The sequence below is a fragment of the Elaeis guineensis genome, chromosome 4 (assembly GCF_000442705.2).
Source record: "Elaeis guineensis isolate ETL-2024a chromosome 4, EG11, whole genome shotgun sequence".
Classification (NCBI taxonomy): Eukaryota; Viridiplantae; Streptophyta; class Magnoliopsida; order Arecales; family Arecaceae; genus Elaeis; species Elaeis guineensis.
The window spans coordinates 10,638,100-10,658,216 of NC_025996.2; the positions used below are offsets into that span (position 1 = coordinate 10,638,100).

General features: G+C 35.1%; 1 protein-coding gene across 9 annotated transcripts in view; it reads right to left on the bottom strand.

Moving 5' to 3' along the window:
- Nucleotides 1–512: 512 nt before the first annotated feature.
- Nucleotides 513–20,117, bottom strand: part of LOC105043916 (uncharacterized) — a 31,216-nt gene continuing 11,611 nt past the window's right edge. Inside the window, exons 10-22 of one of the 9 annotated variants that reach the window (XM_073255522.1) lie at nt 19,621–19,734; nt 19,385–19,536; nt 14,700–14,830; nt 14,508–14,623; nt 14,352–14,394; nt 14,147–14,238; nt 11,341–11,508; nt 9,893–9,941; nt 7,770–7,840; nt 4,305–4,424; nt 4,095–4,210; nt 3,398–3,443; nt 513–803 (exon numbers count right to left, since the gene is read on the bottom strand). In XM_073255522.1, coding sequence (XP_073111623.1) covers nt 771–803; nt 3,398–3,443; nt 4,095–4,210; nt 4,305–4,424; nt 7,770–7,840; nt 9,893–9,941; nt 11,341–11,508; nt 14,147–14,238; nt 14,352–14,394; nt 14,508–14,623; nt 14,700–14,830; nt 19,385–19,536; nt 19,621–19,734 — 1,251 coding nt within the window. In that variant the 3' untranslated portion in view covers nt 513–770. The other 8 variants (XM_073255521.1, XM_073255523.1, XR_012140618.1 and 5 more) reach the window with 8 other exon arrangements.

Genomic DNA, 20,117 nt, shown 5'->3' on the forward strand with positions numbered 1-20,117 from the left:
GATAGTTAGAGGAATGAATGCTCCAACGACAGCAAATAAACTTGACAACACCATGTGGGTGCGGCTAGAGCGATTGGCATGGGTGACGGCAATGGAATAGACATAGAGAAGAAGATCGGTGCTACGAAGGCGGGCTCGGATTAGCCCAATCGAGCTCACACTTGGCTTGAGTCTGGGCTTGGACCGGACTTGAATACGTTTTTTCCAAAAATAATCGGATCTAAACCCAACCCAAAATTCAAAAAAAATTCTGTCGGATAGGATATTACCCAGCCAAGCCCGGCCCAATTCCAGCCCCATCGAAATGCATAACTAGTCTCCTGGCATAAAACAACGCCAAAATAAAGCAAATAACTTTTTCAGGTCTATAAATTAGCATGCGATTGTTCCACTTCTTGCTCTGGATGTTCCATCATATACTCTATTTTAAAGAACTGTTAAAAAGTATCAATCCAAAAGTTCGCCCCACTCAATGATGACGATTACAATTTTTTATAACTGCATTAACAAAATTGCAATCCAAAATAAACAGTCTATTGAATACAAAAGATCAAACAATTGTAACTATCAAGACACATGCTCATGATACATTACAGGAGTTCTTTGGAGAACTCATTCTCGGATTTATTGTTTTGATTTACAATACTAACAATAAGGGAATATTTATTTACATGTTTGCATCAGTGCAATACTACATACGTCTTTTGTGATTAAAATATCTATAAAAAATCACTGAACTTCCCCAAAAATTTCAAAATTGATGATGATGCCTAAATCTTGCCTTTCTTTTTACCATCTAAAGCCTGCACAAAACCCAATCAGAACGATTAATTACTGGACAACAAACTACATTATCTTCAGATATAATGGGTAGAAAATCCTGCTCTTCTGCTCTATAGTTAAAGCTGGCAAGTTTCATCTCGCTTCAGTTGTACAGAAACAAAATAGAATTATAGTTTGACATGGATAAATAATTTCTTTTGAGCAATATGGTGGTTATTTTCCACAATCTGGGACCGAACCAAGAACCTCCCAGGAAAGTTGAGTGCCAACCAGCTGATGTGAGAGCCATTGGCGCAGATAAGTAATTTTCAATATGTCAAATAGCTAGCGGATGCTTCCATGAAATTAGTGATGGGATGAATCGTTGTACTTCTACAGTTGCCACCTGGACTCCAATTCTATGAGGACAGTGATGACGTGCAGTGCAGTAGATTGGTGTAGCAACCAAGTACAGTCAACTTCACAACTCACCAAAAATGTTTTTGAGCCATCTCAAAAAAAAAAAAAAAAAAGAACTTTTATGACCAAAATATTACATAAAAGAAACTGAACTTTGGATAACTTAGAAATTGATACTTTTGAATGCCAAAGCACTAAAATAGTTCAGCAGAAAATGACATTCATTTCTTAAGACTATAATACATGAGCCTGAATTTGCAGGTGTTTTGTTCCTAAAGCATTCAGTAAATATGTTCCCTGAAATTGCTCAGCTAACGAAATCATAATCCATGAACTCTGTTCATGAATTTGGAAAAATCCAACTGGAAACTGGTTTTGTTTATCTATCATGAACACTTGGATAATAAAGATTGCTGAATAAGTATAAATCTTTGGGGTATTTGGTTGGGGTATGTCAACTTAACCTTTTGGAAATGATTTATTTGGAAAATTGATTGTGGGGAAAAATTTTATCATGTTTGGTTGGAGAAAATTACTCCAGAAAATGACATCAGAAAAAGATTCCTGGTAATCTTATATGAAAATATTTTCAAATTTTCATATCTCCAAATTTTCAACAATGCCCTTGCATTAATAATTCAAGTAATGACCTTTTCTAGTTCAATCCATTTTTTGGCTATTTACGTGCCACTTACATGAAAGATACTAATATGGATTATTGTGAACATTGAAATTTATTTAGATGAGTTAATAAATAATTTAAAATTAATTATGCATATATTAGCAAAAACATTGCTTATTATAAATAAATTTTAGTATTTTCAAATTCTTATTAAGTAAATGTATTTAAATACAACCACACCGTTAATTGATTAATTTGGGGGAAAAAATAAATCCTTAAATCATCTAGTGTATATTTTGAATTGGGATTGTTGTGAGATTGACAACATCAAAAGAGGTGGGTTTCAACAAAAAAGGTAAAGGCATTTCTATCAAGCAATAATAATTCAGATTACCTCCGCTCATTATCTAGTGTTGAAAAAAAAATACCATCCCCCTAGTAGTATTTGTTTTATCTTCTCTTTCAATAAAATGGACATGTTGTCCACCATTTACTTTACCATCTCTCTCATCTTCCTTTTGTACCAAACATGATAATCTAACATAGGATTTCCTTTTCCATGCCAAATAACCCCCAACCGAATGAACCCTTCAAGCCTAAGGCCCATAGGGACAGCAAATCTGCGAGAAGAAACTCCGGTGTACTTATCCTATTTTGCCCACATCAGTTACTCTGGCTCACTTACCACTGTTCACCCATGAAGTTAAAAAATCTCTCTTTTGTTTAGGATTGCCTGGCTGCCGATCCTATTTTGCTCATATCTGGTCATGGATTGCAAAAAACTCAGGTATTCTGGCAAGGAGTCTGCATAATCAAGCACATGTTCCATCCATGGAAGATAAATTTATGGCTAGATTACAAGCCACTACCTAATGCCTTCTGAATTACTTGGATTCCAAATTTCACCCTCCAAGAACCAGCCCAGATAAACACCACCAAATGGAAAAATAAAGGTCACTTAAGGTGAACATTGCTATAAAGGCAGAACCAATCAAAACTCGACATGAAGATGAAAGAAACAACGTTCCTTCAGATTGAAAGGAAAAGAAAAGTTTGACGGTACTTTCATTCACTAATTCCATGAATCTGGAAGCTACATTGATCAGAGAGCAGTCGGGTCACATGCCCATCAATCTTATTGCCCTAGTCGTCATCTTTGCCTAAATCTACTTTTCCATCATACCCTATACTAAAACCATATATATGACAACTAACTTTGTATTTCCATACCAAATAACTATCTATTTCTCCAAAAAAAATAAATGCACGCATGGCATCCATGAAAGTTAATCAAGTATAATAAAAGGTCCCTAGTAAGTACACAACTATCCAACCAGACCTGGGCACTTTAGGAGAGCAATTTGGGTGTTAGGTGGATCACGTAGACAGGGTATGAGTGTTCCACTCTCTTCTCTCTCCAGTCCCTCACAACTTAAAGTCTATCCCAATATCTAAAACAGACAAAAAAATGCCTGTTTTATGCCACATATGGAAGATATATGGTTGCTCGATGCGTTCAAGAGTTTGTTTCATGTAAAAACCTTAGTTGCTTAATACAAACACGAAAGCAGGTTTAGCTACAAGGAGGCATACCTTAGACTGGAAATATCTCATGGCCAACACGATAATGTCCCGCAACCTACAATATCAATTAGATAATATTTGGTTATACTCCACAGGATAGTAACTGACAGATTATTAATCAAACTCATTAGAATTTAATTTTGGTTGCCTATGTCAATATCTCAAAATAAATTTCATGAAGTTATGAAAAATCAAATGAGTTTCATATCAGAGTGAACCTCACAGACCTAGATGTAACATGAAATCTGTATAAAGATTGTGCAAGCATGAACATTTCACCGCTTCAGAAGAAAAATAAATTAAGAGCATGCTATTCACTGCTGGTGAAGAGTTTTATTTTTAACAGTTCTCTGCATAACTAACCTGATTTGATTTGCACTTTTAGGTTAATTTTCTTCCAAGTAAAATGTCAACTAGTGGATCCTTACTCCAACTTTCATATAAATAAGCACCGCAGCCAATAAATTTGATTGCCATCCAATCTAGTAAGAATTTTCTCACCTTAGTTTTGTGATTTGAATATCCAAATAATTTCATTAAATTAATAGTGTAGAGGACAATACTATGCTAGTAAAAACCATTCTCTTTCCTGCAATTTACAGTGTATTTGCAGAAGGAATGCATAAATTGTTTAAATATTATCAACTAACCAGACGTAGTCCAATACTAAAAATGACTTCAAAGAAACTCGCATGAAATGAATTACCGAACATCATTTTCAAAGCTATATGGCTGAGACGTCCCATCTGTGCAGAATGGTAGGTTGGCTCCAGCAGAAGAAATTAACACAAACTGGGCTGAGTGTCCACAAGGAACTTTGATCTGTGAAAACCGCAAAGTCACAAAAAGGGCTCATCATGACAAGAATCTGCAAATTGACAGGACAAATGAACATTGCAGGTAAAGAAAAACTTACATATAAGCTAGATGAATATTTTTCTTCCACTACCACTTCTTCCGTACTAGATACTTTAATCTGATAGCTAGATCTTTTCAAAGTCAAAACTGTTGGTTCCCAATCCTCGGATGAATCCATCTAAAGAATGATCAATGTAACAATTGGGAATGTAAAGAATAAATGTTGAACATGACAAAATTCTACATGATCTTTAATTTTTTTTTAAATTAAAAAAATGTCAGATGCACAGCAGGGACATGATGTGCATATATGGTCTTGCAAGCACATGGGCAAATATTCGTGATGATAATAGGTATCTATATTTAGTGTCCATAAAAAAGATTTTATTGTATATGAGTTATACAAAACTACTTTTGCAATCTTTCGTCTTTTGTGGTATGCTAATTACCTTGCAACTATTGGATCATGTACATAACATATTAAATTATGCCCCTCAATTGTGGGCCAATGCAATTCCTTTCGATTTCGCTCCTACAAAAGCAGGAATTGGAGCCCAACTTAATCATAATACAGAAGGCTGGAAGCTCTCATGGTGATTGAAGGTGATTGGCTGTACAACGTCTCCATTTGAGGTTGGAAGCAATGCATCTTCCCTGATCTCCTCCAACAACCAGCCAAAAACGTTCCTGGAATGGCGTCAGATTTTGATGGTGTGTCTTGAGCTCTGCTAGATGCTAGAAGGTAAGTTATTTTCTTGCAAAGGGAATTCCTAAAGGAGTACAGCTTCTACAATTTCTATATCAATGGCACGTGAAAGTGAAAAAAAAAAAAAAAAAAAGCTCCTACTCGCACTCTCGCAACCTTTTTAGCTTTCTCAAGTTTGTACTAGTAGCTATAGATATTCAGCTCCATGTGAATGACTTCCAGACTTCCAGCTAAACAGACCCTCCACAATATTTCATTTGTTATGGATTAAGGCACATTATCTTAAGTAATGACATCTTATGGAAATACTCCAACGATTGCTATTACAATGACATCTTATGGAAATACTCCTATGATTGCTATGATGGCCTTTTCTCATTGCTACATATAAATCAAATCCCATTTTCAATCCTACCTTATATGACAAAATGACCAGGTGAACGATGAAGATAATTATTTTCTAACATGCTGCTTTCTGAGATGTCAAGTTTCGGCAGATTTTGCATTCTCCATCTTCAAGTGAACATGCTGCCAATTGCTGTAAACAATGACAATAGCAACCACTTTTTAGTATTCTATTATTACATGAATGAATCAACTCAACATGGTACAAACTGTATGGGGCTCCAATCCAAGCATCAGAAGTTTCAAGATGATGTGAATTAGGGCTTGCCCCAATTGTTACAACCTCTGCTAGGAACCCGAGGTTCAGTTCTTGGGTGGTGCTTTTCCTAAAATCTGGACTTGGATAATTATAATGAGGGCGGGTTTCCCTCCCTCTTAGAAAAGGATGACAATTGAGCACAAAAAATAAATTTCTATATTGCATAAGTTTTAGAGAAGCCAAATTATGTCAAGACACTTACTTTCTCTGAATTTCTTTGGGACCCAATATCATGAAGCTTCCAAATATTTGGTAAACTTGCAAAGTTCTAGCTTAATTTTGGGAAAAAGCTTCCCGTATTTGGGGAAAAAAAGAGGAAATGAGAAAATGTTAGCTTGTAATAGTACTTGCAATAAATTTGGCCAATAAGCTGTTTTTAGCTGAAATTCTGGAATGGATCCCAGTTTCAGCTGAAACTTCAGATCATGCTGGAATAACTACCCTGTAACATGGCTTCAAAATTGGATTGATGCCATGCAAATTCAAACTATTAGAGAGAACTTTTCAATGTACAGATCAACAATAAGTATGTCCTTGAATTTGTTGACAGTTTGCACATTCTTGAACCTCAATTGAGTCTAAAACATGCGGATACATGATGATAAATTCTTTTCTTTTTAAAAAATGTTGTATGCATCCATCTCATCCATATATGCATAAATTTTTCCAGCATGAAACCACTAAGCAACATTTCAGTTAACCCTAACGGGCCTAAACAATATAATATAATTTAAAAGATTTCTAACTTGTTTTCTCAACTTATTTATTTTTCATTATCTTATGTTTTCCTAGTTTGTTGATTTTTCAGTGACTTTTTGTTCTTTTTTAACTGAAAACTACCCATAGAACCAAAATGGCCAAAACTCTTGAAACTAAAATTCAATTGACTTGCCCTAAATCAAAACCAACCTTCTGAACCTTGTTTCCAGAGGTTCATTTTAACAAAAGAGGAGCAAAGACCAACAAAGTGCATTAACTTGATAGGTTCAATTGTTGAGTGGGTACTAGATATAGCAAATGCAAATTCACTAATATATGCCCAGTAAGCCCGTTATTAAGGAAGAGGAGCCTTTTGGCTCTCAGGGGATGGTTGGTTAGCAGACAAGATTTTATAACAGGTCGATCCATGGTGAAACATTTTAACATTCTTATGGAAGGTTTCATATCTAAAAACAAGAGCAAATAATGAAGACAGGAGGATATGAGAGAGAGAAAAGAAGAGGGAGAGGGGGGGGGGTTTAAAGGGAGTGACGAAGGGAGGGAGGGAAAAAGGAGAGAGAGAGTGCATTGTTTAATATCTGTTCTCATAGTTCCACTTTAACAATAACAGAGTCAGATGATCTCTTAAAGGAAAGAATAGCCATCATAAGTGATCAACCATATGTATATCATGGTTTGGAGTTTGGACCCTTTTGTGCAGGTCTAGCTAAAATCAGAAAGTAAAGGAACAACCCCAACAACATGCTCCTTCAAACTAATTAATCACCTGAAACATATATCATGTTTCTATGGCACCATAGCTATTATAAAGTATGCAACTATTAGAGTTTCCACCAAGTCACTTTTTAAAATAAGTACCAAGGCCATGATTTGTACAGCATGGGCTTAGGGACATTCTTGTGCAACACAACCTAGCATTACATCAATCTCACATTATTGACAGCATCAATGCTAATAAGCTACTCTTTGACCACAAGTGCAAAATTGTATGCCTTGGCAATGAGCAAACATGCAAGATATGCCTTAGAGCAGTTCTCCAGCCTTGGTCATGCTTTTCGCAAATAGAGTAACCATCAGACACAACACCCATGCCTTATTAAAGAATACAAGTTTACAGTTTATACATATCCTTAATGTACTTAGTTGTGAAACTAAATGAGTATCTTTTAATCCTCAAAATTCAAGAGACAGTATCAGATGATACTACTGGTCACTAAAAGTTTGAGATTCAGCCTCCTCAGAGACCATTATGTCATGCAGTATGTATAACAATGCAAACACAAAATAAACACAAAAAAAGAACTTGCAATACTTTGTATTTCAGCACTTAAATATTGCCAGATGGTGTCCAAGCTAATTTGCATATGGCATCAAAAGCAAAAGAACAAGCCAAACTGATCAAATATAAAAACAGGATTCTTGACTTGACCCACCAACAGTAACACGTTAAATAGAGCTCTCCCTGCAGAGATAAAGCCTTCAATCTCTTGCTGCATGTCTTGATCTGCAAAATATCAGTCAGATTTAGATGTCCAGTTCGAAATAAACAAAGCAAAAGCTTAGGATCCTAAGATACACTTGTGGCTTAATTTTATATCTTACTGCGGATTTCAAGCATGTAAAATAACGGGTGTATGTGATTATATATCTACCTATGACGTTGACTTTTGATTAGTTTGCATGTGGTTTGTATAATTGGTTGATCATTTACTTTGTTTCAAGATTTCAAAATGCACTGAAAGATAACTAGACAAGGTCAAGCTAGCGAAATGATTCAGTACATGGAAGTCAAATTCAAAAAACGACATAATGTCCATTGAAGTGAAGAATGAGTTAAATTTTGTCAAACATCCATGATGTTGCCTTGAACGTGGAATGCTTTAAGCTTCATCCATAATAAAATACATTACTTTAAAATAAAATAAAAAATGTGGAACTATAATTCAGAAAACATAATGTCCATCAAAGTGACGAATGGGTTAAATTTTGTCAGGCATCCATAATGCTGCCTCGAATGTGGAATGCTTTAAGCTTTGGCCATATTAAAATACATTACTTTAAAATAAAATAAGAAACATCATGCCTTATAAAGAAATGTTGCAGTTAGCATTACACCGCATGAAAAACAAACAACAATATCTAAAATTTCAACATACTTATTGCAGATTGAAATAATTAGGTAAAAATCACACAAATCAGTAATCATCTCTGATTTGGACTGCACACTTAAAGAGCTAAACATTTGATGAAAGAGATGATGATTCAAAATCAATGATGAGTCCAAATTGGAGATCCACACCATCAATCATGATGTACATCACTAAAAAAGCCTAGAAAACAAAAGTTACATGTTTTATTGGTGTACAACCTATACTCCAACTAAGGGCAAAACTGAACAATTTTAATGACATGAAATCTTGTTTTGCTATGATCCAAACATCAAAAACCATTTAACCTCTACATGTTTCAAAATGTGCAGATAGATGATCAATATAGTGTAGTCTCAATTTACATATGATATCATGTACCTTAGCACACTACTACAATAGACACTGTCCATTTTTGCATTCACTTGATCCATGGTTGGAGATTTCCATACAATTTTTATTCCTAGGTGCTTTTATAAGGGTAGATCATAACTAATGGTATGGATCTTTGATTTGTATTGCCCACCACTGATTTTGGAATCATCAAGTCTTTTATTAAAAGTTTAATGTTAAATGTGTAATCCAACTAATCATCTATAATTGATTATGCAAAAAAAATAAGAGAGCAATCCTATTTTAGCAGTATGTTTTGTAAACGTACGACATTAATATGGCAAAAATTTCTTATGTTGGGAGGAAGCAACTGCATAATGGAAGTGAAACCCCAAAATTCTTGAATATGTCTTATACTTCTTTCTTTTGTTAAGGTAGAAAAGAGCATCAACGATACTGGATTCATTGGAATTTCTTATCGAGAAATTGAATTATTTGGCATTTCTTAGAGTTGATTTTTTCTTGTAAATTAGGATCCTTTAACTCAGTTCTTCATTCAAATGTAATGGGGAGAATCCTAGAAGAGCACATGTTATAAGTGTGCTGAACAAGGATTGCGGAACCATCCCAAACCTCCTGATTTGGGAAGTACTGAGCCATGCCAACAGCAGACCGGGATAGTTTCAGTATTCAAAATGAGAAACCAGTGAAGAATGGGGAGAGGGAGAAGGAAAGAGAGGAAGAGAGAAAGAGGGGAGGGGGGGGAGGAAGAGGGAGAGACTTTCTCTGTTTTCCTCTCTCCCATTCTCTCTCTCCACTGCCCTTTCTGCTATGTAGGTTCAAGCTCGACACAAAACGCACAGGGGTGTACCGAACCGTGCCCCCAGCCACCGGTGTAAGCCCTGATACCAACACAGCGAACCTTGGTGTTGAAGCTTATCATACACAAGTACCACAGATAGGTAGAAATACAAGCAAATATATAAGGGAAAACCACAATCTAAACTTTCCAGGTCTAGAATAGCTTCATAACAGCAGATAAAGATTTATGTAGTCCAAGCACAACATTAACTCACCACATGTTATTTTGTTTTGATTGTTGGCAAATTGTCTCACCAATTCCCCCTATATAAAGGATATAATTAACTCAGGATATGATGAAACATTTCATAACGTGATTTTGAAGACAATTCAAAATGTAATACTGTAGGAGAGATAAACATTGGTGTAGGAAAAAATGCAAAAAAAAAAAAAAAAAAATGAAGTTTGGTTAAACAAGAAGAGATTAAGCATATCATGGGAACCCGATGCATTTCATTGCAAATGCAAGCAAAGACATAACTAGTTTTGCAGCTGGAAGAAGTGACCGGCTTACCATGGTACAAACAAATTTGTTAGGAAGATATATGCTCGAAGACCTGTTTGATCAATTTACTGCAGCTAATATTGTTTTATGGCATGTGCGTATGAAACTTCAGCCACTTCATAGCACTCATTGTCTTACTTTCTCTGTGCATACATTTTCTTAATGTGTTTCTGAATAAGGGTAGGGCTGCAAACAAATCAAGCTGTTCATGAACAGCTCAGAGTCAATTAATGACAAGCTTAGTTGAACTTATTCAACCAGGAAACAACCCAAGCTTGAACACGTTTTCAAAGCTAGATCCATACGCTAATCCAATCTGGACACTTCAGGCTTGTAGAAGTAAATAGAAGCATGAATAGCTTTTTTTTTAATGAGTAGAACCCGAGAAGCTTACTGTTAGGCTTCATTCATTTGCACTCTAAAGGAAGAAGAAGATTTCCTGCTTCATTACTAGGTTCTTGACCGCTCCTAGGTTTTCCAACTCACTATTTCTCTGTGCTCTGAGATTTACATGAGTACTGCCACTTTGGCATATGATTAGTGAAGGATTTAGCATCATGTGCCAATTGTGTCATCCTAGAACTGATATGCAGTACCTTGCCATGCCATTCTGTGACAGTTCAGAGTGCTTGGCATGCAATGGCAGGGCATGCTGCCCAGAAATGGCACACAGCTCCAATGTCGGTGGAGGCACTAGCATGGTACATATCATCTCATGCTGCATCATGCTCATTGGCACTAAAATCCATGAAATTACCAGGATACATTGAATTGAAAAAAAAAACAACAATAGGGCACTGGCTAGTACAACCAACTCAAGGCAACATTTGATTGAGTATATAAAGATGATTACATAATTCACGATGATTGTGCCAATGGTAGAACATTATGGCGGATTTCACCACATTCAACTCCTAATCTCGGGGTACAATCATACTGTCTAGACAGAGGATAAATCGCCTAATGATGATGCTAAAAAAGAGAAAAATATCAAGATGTAAGTAAACATTTTGATACCCTCTTATATATATATATATATATATATATATATATATATATAAAGAGGAAAAGAAAGAAATCTTTTCCATAATTGGTTGCAGTGGGAAAAAATAGCATGCTAGGTAAGTGGAACCAAATTTTATCAAATGCAGCTCTAACCTGGCAGAAGTCTTGTTTGTGGAGCCACAATTTTGTTGTTGAACCATAGGAGCACAATACATGAAAGCCAACAGCATAAAGAATGACATGCACTATGACCAGACGTCTATGATACTGATATATTTCAAGTGGGAAGTGGCAGTAAATAACACAGGGAACAAAGAGCACCTATTTGCATATATGATCATGAAAAAACAATAATACAAAATTAAAATCATTGCTAAATGCAATGCACTCTTTGATATGGGTTTCAGAATTATAATGTTAAAAAAATGCAACATTGCTGTGATATTATAGTGAAAAGAAATGTACAAGTAAAAACCCACAGCACACACCAGTACAGGATCTTTATGAGACTCACTGTATGAAAAGATCCAAGATGGGATACAAAAGTAGTAGGCAATGTAATGACAGGATATGGTAACATACTAATATTAGATATAGAACACAGAAGTGGCATGTATTATTACATTAACAACCACTCACTGAAGAAGAAAAAAATAGAAAAGCACAATTGATGGGCCTCTTTCTTATATTTTTTACAAAGGATACATTATTGATAATATTGATATCCTGTCAAAATGCCTCGAATTAAATTATCAAAACAAGATGACACTTGTTTCATAATTACCCTATTCGTCAACCCCTTAGCCATACCCATAAAATTTCTTCAAATAATGCAGTACATTGCCTTTTAAGTATTTCTACCAACCCCAAGTAGAAGAGCCATCAACTGCATTGCTTTAAAAACCTGTAATAAAGCTTTTTATTTCTTAAGCTTTCCTTTTCACCAATTGAAGCCATTCCATAAAAGACCACTTGATCTCTCTCTATTATAAACTCTTTGGCTCATGACTCTTAAATGTTCAACTAAAAGATGCCTTCTCTCTAGCTTCAAATATTACTAAAAGCCTCCTCTCTAGTTCCAAATATCCTTTATCGGACTGAAAGCCCAATTAACCTTGCTGTTTACCATCTATATAAAATCCCTCCAATGAGTCCAAATAATTTGCAATCTTTTTCAAATATGTTTTTTTTCATCTTTTTCGTTTTTGGGTACAATTATGTTTATCTGAAGCATTGGTCTTATCTCAATCATCCTTTATTTGTTTCTAACCTTTTTCAAATTTTCTTGAGAACAAGACTTACTTCTTTTCAGCTAAACTATCAAAGATAATTATAAGGTGTTTAAAATGTAATGGTTATATTCATTTATAAAAAAGAAGTTGACTGTAATTACCGAGGTAACTCTGTGTATGTACACTCAAAATTTTCAGTTCTTTTTTTCTTAGTTTTCATTTTCCTCTGTTGTTACCTCTTGGATGCAATAAACAAAAGCTCTTTCCATACTTTACTATAAATAAGAAAATGACAATATTTGTATAAATATAATTTGAGAGTATTTTTTTTATATAGTATATTTGGTAGCATTGGATATGATCACAAAATTTAAATTCGAAAACAGAAAGGACACACTAAACTGCAGATGTCTTCAACAATCACAGTAATACTGATTTTGGATTTCATTACAATGTTTATCTTATTTATCAAAAAATAATGTAAGCATAGAGGAACAACACCGCAATCCCATTTTTTTAACTCCCCAACCCTCACCGTGCCTACATAACCACCTTGATGGGAAATAATGACTTAATCCAAGCGAACATTTTTTTTAAAAAAAAAAAAAAGAGAATCACACAGGTCACAGGTCATTTAATAATAACAAAAATGAAAACAGAAGTTCCAAAGTTTCATGAATTTGAATTTTTAGTACAATAATAAAGCAGACTACTACAAAGAACGATATGCAGCCAATTTATGTAGTAATGGTAGGTGTTAAAAATAGATCAGATATTATCCATCTGGATCCTTTCCATATCTAAATCTATCCGTGTCGTCCCACAAACTAAAGCATCTGACAAACATCCATATCTGTATTTGAAACAATCAAGGAACAGTAGATATGTTTAAGGATACATTAATATCCAGTCTGGATCCAAATATCCGATTCCATTGCAACTATTTAGTTTCATATAGCTCCCATAAACTCAAAAAAAAAAAAAGTAACATCATATTTTTGGTTTAATCTTCTTTCCAACTGTGACATCTTTGATTCAGTGGCTTGCATCCTTACTAATCAGTTTTTTCTAATCCAAAGTATGTAACTTATTAGAATTATCAGGATCTACCAAAAAAAGTCAGCTGATTAATTGGAGAGATCAATTTTATCTTTACCACTTTTTGCATGATCATTTCTTTGTTTTAGGAAAAAAATAAGGAGGCTTCTATAAGCGGAATAGTTAAAAATATAGAGTGAAATAATACTTTATTAATAAAATTTAACTGCCCAATTACATCTGCATTAATATCCGTATTTGTCAATATCCGGTTTGTATCTGAACCTGTTTAACACAAATTTGAATACAAATTTTAGCATCTGATTAGTATTCCTATCCGTTTCATATTTGCCAAATAGAACATGGATATTAGATATGGCGACATAGACATCCGATCCGTTTTCAGTCAGAAGTGTATCAAGTGCACAATATTAAACTATATTAGGTCTTTACACACTTGAAATAACAAAAAGTGAAGACACCAGATTGAAAAGATGATGCATCCCATGCTCGTGTAGTAGAATTCCATCCATCTTACATGAGTGCCATCAGATACAATCAAGATATGGACAACAAACACAACTCAATCATAATAAGAATCATAGCAATAAAAGGAAAAAGTAGTTAGAGTAATTAAAAAAATCAACCATGCGTTACTAGAATAGCTGAGAATGAAGATGGAAGGACACCTGACGACCATGGTCATCCATGGGTGTGCAGTCTACAGCAAGAAGTGTGTCAACATCATCAGAAGTTACCACATATTCCGGGACAGTGGCTCCTGAATTAGATGGTAAACTAGAAAGATGATTAGAGTAGATTGAGACATTAAATTTCTTATGAAGCAACATAACTCTAATGCACAAAATACATTTAAGGTGCCCCAAACCGTACCTTCAATATACTGCCGAGTACCATCTTGAAGATGACGAACCCACTAAAAAAGCAACATAAATCCTATTATAATCCAATGATAAAACTTAAGAAAAGGAGTTGAACATCCTATACCGATGATGACAAGTGAAAATCAAAAATTAGGAAGCCAAGTACCTGAAAGATACAAAGAGTAGTACCATTTGTTGGAAAACCACATGCTCTTAATGTGTTTCCCGGTTTTGCCTCACCAATAATTTGAAATGCTTCTATACCAGGTAGAGACGCCTCACCTGCTAGAAAAAAATATTATAAATCAAGAATAAATTATAATGATCCACTGTTATGTTAAATTAAACTTTCCATTACCTTCTGAAACAGAAGATGCTTGATTGTCATGTGCAGGAGGCATATAAAACTGAGAATCAGCCATCAATTTCCTGTATGACTCACCAGTATTATCTTCAAAAAAATTAGGAGCAGAAGTACCTCCAACATCCCTGCGTGACATAGCTCATAAGTACATAAAGGACATCAGCCAAACTAGAGGAAATCCTTATAAAGTTAGCCAATAAAAAGGTGTTCCACAGAAATAAATTAGCCTCTACCATAGCCTATAAAGACAAGTTCTCATTCATGTTTGTCATCTAGAGTAAAAAAAAAATCATGAGATCCGAAGCCGGAGTAGGCCCTTATAAGCACTTTGAAGATCAATCTCTAGATATAGGCACAATAAGTGAATGTTAAGGCAATGAATCAGGAAAGCAGGCTAGGTCTTGCAGCTGAGAGTCTATTTATGAGAGTTTGTGTTCGGCTTGATTTACCTCAGGCACTTGACAATCCCATGAACATCACTCATGATCACCTCAATTTTGGCCTGAATGAATACGTATGGCCCTGAACTCAGGGAAATAGGCCTGATAAAGTAATCGAGCCAAAGCTCAAACCAGCCCATGAAATGTCTGGTAAGCTTGAAATGGCTGGCTCCCTTGAACTTGGTCCATTACACATCTAAAGGAGGCTATGCATGAAAATTGCATAAAGATTATCTTTTAGGAGGGGAGGTTGAAGACAAGATCAACCAAAGAGCATATCAGAGAAGGTGCGAGAAAAGTTTGTCACATGATCACACACAAACATTTAAAGAGTATCTGTGCCATTTTCAGCCTTTGTGTACAAGGTTGAGAGTATAAACGTAGAAAGAAGGAATGCCTACAATAACCTCAAAAGATGTATGGTTGATAAGGTATCTATCGAACAACCTCTGCTAAAAATTAGTAAGAAAGCAGGGAGAAAAACAATGACTATACAAATACCTATGGTCAACAGCTTCATGCAAAGAAGCCTGGAAAGAAGAAGCCAAGTTCCCATATAAGAAAGACTATAAGCCAAAAGACAAGTAGTCGCATCCAAAATTAAGACTAGAGGCCTTGAAATATTGAAAGAGATATGTAGAAAGATTGGCAACCAATGTCTCATAGAGAAGACATGCTTGATACTTAATTTAATAAAAAGTGTTTTTGTTCATAAAAAAGAACAAGGTTTTATGGCCACCTTTACAAGAAATAGGAGAAGTCCAAGCATCAGTCTATACTAATAAAAAATGTATCAGGAACAAAACTTCTTAAAAAGTGCATGAAGCAAAGTAGACAAAGATACAGAATCAAGAGCACCAGCATGGGTGGCTATGGCTCAGGTCGGGTTTGTGTCAAGTTAGGACAACATACAAGCCCTAGACCATACCCTACCCAAACTGACATTGGGTCGAGACTCTTCTAGCCATACCCACCCATGGTAAATCCTCATGACCCAAATTGAACCATTTGACCTGTAATATAGTGTAAATAAAGAGTTACTACTAAATAAAGACAACCACTCATAAGATTCTGACATAGTATTCGTACTCAACTTAAAACAGTCTCAACCCAAATAGAACTACAACCTTATGACCTGAGTCAGGTCAAAGCTCTGACACATACTTGAGCCGCTTAAAATTCTGATCAGGAAATTTGACCTATACCCAATCCAAACTGAAAAACCCCTGAGGGGGCCCGAAGAGGGTCAATTTGAGTTCTTAGGTGGGTTCAATTTTCACCATTCGTGAGCACCACGAATTCCTTGTTAGCCGAGGCAAATATATGAATTCTAAGAGTCAGAAGATGGCAACTGCAGCATGCAAGAGTAGGGATGGTAGGTTAAAGAGAGGTCCAACAACAAATTTAACAAAGAGGCTTCTCAGTCCAGTGGGGAAAACATGAGAGGCAAAATCTGCTCAAATGGTTTGGAGCAATAGAGAAACAAAACTATGGGAATATAATAGTATGACTCACATACAATAGGAGTGTGCAAAGATACTAGAGCTAATAAATCACACTAATGATATTGCTACTTAACTCTTTCGAATCACCTAATGATTCTTATTATTGCTTAACCCCCAAAAATAGTTATTATTACAAGGATACACATACTGCAAAATAATTGATACATTTGATGCACCATTAATCACACTAGCCAAACCTATTCCTGTTTGATAACATAATTTGTGAAATCGCAAGGTCCTAATACCAATCAATATGAGCAAAATTGCGATTTTGTTTGCAAATATTCAGGGTTTGGTTACAACACTTGTAGAAGGTTGGAGTTTGCATATTTTGTTCACTAAACTGAACTTGCGAGGCAGAATAGAGCCAAAAGAATCGTATCCAAAATGTGGAAACTGGATATCTTATTCAAGTTTGTTTGGTGTATAATGTGTTCCGAAACTATTTCTATGAACAAAAATCAAAAAAAAAATGTAGTAAAAACTTTGTAAAGTATTTAGATGCACTGCTACGGACTTGCTTCGAATTGAGATTCATGCTGAATGTGTTATAGTACCCAAAGCATTGTTGAGAGGGCATAACGTATTTATTGAGCATTTGAAGTCCAAACCAAGCAAATTTCACAGATACATCCCTATACCAGACCACCAAACGTACACATGAATGCATGTATTTATAAATTTTTCGTATGTATTGATAAGTGCATTAATTAGGACATATAAGCATTAAATCCTTTATTAATTGATCCATATTATGTACAATTTGATACTTCTTGTCCTCTTTTGTAGGAAATCAAGAGATTGGGCTAATCAAGACTCAATTTGGTCCAGACTCAAAGCAAAATTCATGCACCAAGGGGTCAAGAACAACCAATTGAAGGGACTAATCAAATAAGGTAATAATCCAATGGCTGAGAAGCAATGCTCCACTCAACAGTCAAGATTTATAATGACACCTTATGAAAACCCTATAGATACCAAGATCCAAGGATAGGAAGCAAGCTCCTCTTAATCAAGGGCTAAGAAAGGAGGCGCCACATGATGAGAATCCCTCACATCTTTCTTTTAGCGCACGCCATATCTCCTTTCTTCACATTAAAAACCTAACAAATATCTCCCCTCTTATTTTCCACGCGCCCTTATCTCTTTCTTCCGCACAAAACCAAGCACGCCCCTAACTAACGCCCCAAACCACCTCCTTTTCCTTCTCATGCTAAAACCATTCACGCCCACATATCCCACATGTCCCAACTAATTTAGTGCCCCAACTTCCTTCACAAACAAACTCTTCCGCCCTCTTTCTTTCTTTTAATTCACGCCAACAAATCCCACTTGCTCCCCTTTCTTTCTTCTAACCATCCAACGCCTCCTCTTCCTTTCCCTCATCTCCACCATCCCTTGATCTCCACAATAAATCCCAACCATCCATTAATTAGAAGCCCTCACGTATTCACTTACAAAACCTTAGCCACCCATCTTTGCTTCTATTAATCCCACATTGCCTATCAATTAAATTTCATGCCTCCCCACACCTATAAATAAGTCTCAATGCCTCAACTTAGAAATCATCCAAGCATCCAATCTCCAACATTTCAGCAAGGAGGATGAAGGAAGTGAAGGCGAATGGAATCGACATCATATGCAGCTAGAAGCTCAAGTTTTTGGGGGAGTAGAATAAGCCTTTAAATTTCAATCTTGTATTTTGTCTTGAATATTTTTTCTGGTATTTATCTTTGATGCAATTAGAAAAACTTGTAAGCTTTTTCTTTTGATCAATAAATATTATGTTTGTTTTCAAATTCTTATGCTTCATGTTTATATGGTTAATCTTTGAATAACTTATACGTCGTAAGGACCGATCGTGATCAGGAGATACAATCCATGCTCAAGCAAAATAAGCTTAAGGATCTACTCATCGATTTCTTTATCTTCTTTTTAAAATCTTTTATGATTCAAGTTTGAATAACTTATACTTTAGCGAGACGTATCGTGATCGGAAGATACGATTCGTACTCGGATAAGATAAGTTATGATCAAACCTAATCATAAAACATCTTAATTAATCATTGCGATTGCTTCAAAAGAAAATACTGAGACTGTAATTAAAAATGGAATCGAAATCCTGAGACTTTCATTATCATACATCTTGCTTTAATTTTATTTCTTAATTAACTAATTCTTTAATCATCGATATCTTTCAAGATACAAACTTCCCATAAAAACTTTCCTACTTTTCCTAATTTTTGCTTTGTTGAATCAACTTAGCTTTCTAATCCCCGTGAACTTGACACCCGACTCACGCTATTCTACCTAATAGTTGAATCGGAGTTAATTTTTATCTTTAGTTGCTTGCGACAAGCGATCACGTATGCATGCACTCAAACACACATATATGTATCAATACAGGTGTAGTTGTGTAGTTGTATGCATAGGCATGTTTTCAGGTAAGCATGCATGCCAATTTACACACAGAAAGAAGGGTAACATAAAAGGGCATCAATGGTAAAGCAACTTGGTATTTGGTAAATGAATAAAGATGCATCACAATGTTTTTAAAATTCAGTGATCACCTTAATTGTTAAAAACCATAGAAGAGGAAGAAAAGTAAATAAGCATCATAAACATTATATTTTGAAAAGAAGAAGAAGAAGAAGAAAAGTAAATAAGCATCATAAGCACTAAATTTTCCATTTATTGATGTCATGCTAAATCTGAATAACATTGTAATACTAACTTGTAAACAGCCGATGGAAACTCCCTTGGCTTGTCATTATTGGATAATGGCATGTCATAGTCTCGAATAAATCTTGACTGGTTAGATGTTGCTTCGACATGCATATCCATTGGATAGTAATTGTATTGAGGAAAATCGTTCACTTTTGATCCCTATCATAGAATATCACTTTGTTATGTTTGCAAGTGTACAACAGAATTTGACAGCAACAATACAGTACACCATGAAGACAATACCACGAATGGTTGAGAAAGTTGACTTTTTGAAGAACTTGAAGGTTGATGACCATAATTGGCTGGCAGATTACTCGGTTGATTTCCTACCAAATGGTTTATATCATTAAAACCAGCCTGCATGAAAAAAGGCAGTTGATTCAATTGACTAAAAACTCTAACCACTATCAATTACAATACTAGAGTAACTTGTCAATAATTTAACAATTTGCAATAAAAGTAGCAGCAAACCAAAATACAAAAAAATGCAATGGATGTTGCACATCCATAACATATATTATTATATTTCTGACAAAAATTATACTTTAAGACCATCTGCCTTGATGACCATGTTTCAGCTTGTCATTATATTAGATTCTGCAAATTCAAATTAAATATTCAGTTGAAAAGCAAGGTGCAGACTATTAATTTCATAATACACTTTATATTTTCACAAAGGGAATAAGTAATTCATTGATTTTTGCCCGTGTTTCTCAAATTTTACCATCACTATAGTGTAA